This window comes from Phaethon lepturus, unplaced genomic scaffold (genome assembly GCF_000687285.1).
Source record: "Phaethon lepturus isolate BGI_N335 unplaced genomic scaffold, ASM68728v1 scaffold6049, whole genome shotgun sequence".
Taxonomy (NCBI): domain Eukaryota; kingdom Metazoa; phylum Chordata; class Aves; order Phaethontiformes; family Phaethontidae; genus Phaethon; species Phaethon lepturus.
Genome location: NW_010562643.1, coordinates 46887 through 48841, shown reverse-complemented (window position 1 = coordinate 48841; position 1955 = coordinate 46887). Strand labels below are relative to the sequence as shown.

Sequence of the window (1955 nt, the reverse complement as noted above, 5' to 3'; positions counted from 1 at the left end):
CGGTCAAGCAGGGTATTCCAGTTGCTCCTCTTGTTTGCTTTCCAGAAGTGCTATAGTCATTTTTCAGCCAAGACTGTCCCAATTCTATGATAGTGTTCCACTGCTGTCCATCAAGAACCTCCAGGAGTTCTCAATTTTCCTCTCAGAGGCCATTCCAACACCACAAAAATCCCTTAACTGCTTCTAGGTTCCATTACTTAAAGAGAAGACAGATGGAATTTCATCTGACAACATGCTACCCATTTCAAGTAGGCAGATGAGTATTTCAAAAACTGACTTCTCTTTTCCACCATTTTTCAAACTGCGTACTTAGCCATCTTCACACTGGCAATAAGAGAAACACCTCTTTCCTCTATACAGCTTTTAATAGCTCAAAGCATTCACAAAAGATTATGCTTTCACTGTAATACAAGCCAGAATGAGCACCATACTTCACTGAAGGGGAATTATACATCCTCAATTCTCCTGCCAGTTACAGATTTTTTTTATTTTTTTTAAATTAAATCTGACAAATTTCATTGAAGGGGGAACAGAGAGAACTCTTAAGGACAGACATTAAAAGAATACGGAAGCATCTGAGGACCAGAATGAATGTGTTAAGCAGCCCAAAGCAAGGCAACTGATAAAAGAGGTTTTACGTTAATAATTCCTCCTCCTCATTCTTCTCAGCTAGATTAAACCTGTGATTTACTGAACTTTTCCATTCACTTAATCAAATTGCTTTGTATCTGGTAGGAATTCTTCCTGGAGTTGCCATGAATTTCAACCCATTTTCTTCCCTCCTCTCATCCTAGTTTTTGTTTCTAAGCTTCTCAATGTAGAAGTCTTTATAACTAAGAAGTCTAAAATATTTTTTATTATCCTATTACTTTCTACTTTTCCCCTCTAATCTACAAAGAACAAAGGAAGTCTGGAGGTTATCTAAGAACCTAGGAAACAAACTTGATTTCATAGGATTAATTCCTTTCAGATAATGTCTTGGATCATTTCCCTGCAACAGCTTAAACACCTGTAGCACAGCTGCTTCTTTTCACGTCTCTGTCATTAGTTTAAAGCATTGGAAACTACTTTCTGTCATGCTATTGTCAGGATAAATATTCTACTGATACAGTAGTTCTTCAACTCTTTTGATATCCACTCTTCGTCACAAGCACTTCAAAACAGACTTGCAGAATGCTATACTTGCCTTATTTTCATAAGAAGTTGTTGTTCTTGTGAAAGAAGAGTTCACAAGTTCTTCCTTCAGGTTGTATGGTACAATATCAATTTAACTCTTGCTTTTCTTTCTTATATAATTAACGAACACTTGGCTTCTCTCCCTTTCTTTGGCTAGTGTTTTCTCTCTTACATTCCTTTCCTGCCCTCCAAACAGCTTCGCAGGCCATGTCTACCAAGCTTTCTGGTTAGCAAGAATTATGATTTGTTGATTTAAGAAGTCTAGAGAGGTTTTTAAACTTATTTTAGCAAGATCAGCTTGCTAAACTTGAATAGGTTACACATAGCCAGAGGCTCTTTAGGAAGAAGCTAGTTACAAATAGACACAAAGCCCATGCAAGGGAAAAAGAGTATGACCTTTGTCTCAGGGATCAGAAGTCATCAGCTTACACATATCCTCCTCTCTTTTGCCAGTTCATTTTGAGACTCCTTACCCTGCCCGAGTTCCAAGGCCCTGCATTTAGTTCATTCTCCTTGGCTCTCGGAGCTGGAGGTGCTGTCCATGACTGTGGTGTAAGTACGGGAATCTCAGGTCCAGAAGCTGAATTTTCATCAAACACAGCAAAACCCGGATTGTTTGAAAGCTGCTGAGAAGTTAGAGTCTGGAAGTTTCTGTTCTGGGTCGTGGCTACAAGCAAAATTATTTATGCAAATTAACCTTTAAACTATCATACTCAAGTGCAAATTCCACAACAAAAAGATGTAACTCTTCCAATAATATGTGGTTTCAGGAAACGAAT

The 1955-nt window shown here is 38.2% G+C and overlaps 1 protein-coding gene across 1 annotated transcript in view; it reads right to left on the bottom strand.

Moving 5' to 3' along the window:
• BUB1B (BUB1 mitotic checkpoint serine/threonine kinase B) overlaps positions 1–1955 on the bottom strand; it is a gene marked incomplete at its 3' end in the record, with an annotated part of 13733 nt that overhangs the window by 8501 nt on the left and 3277 nt on the right. The window contains exon 6 of the mRNA XM_010294331.1: positions 1650–1855. Within this exon, the coding sequence (XP_010292633.1) occupies positions 1650–1855 (206 nt within the window). The remainder of the gene's footprint in view (positions 1–1649; positions 1856–1955) is intronic.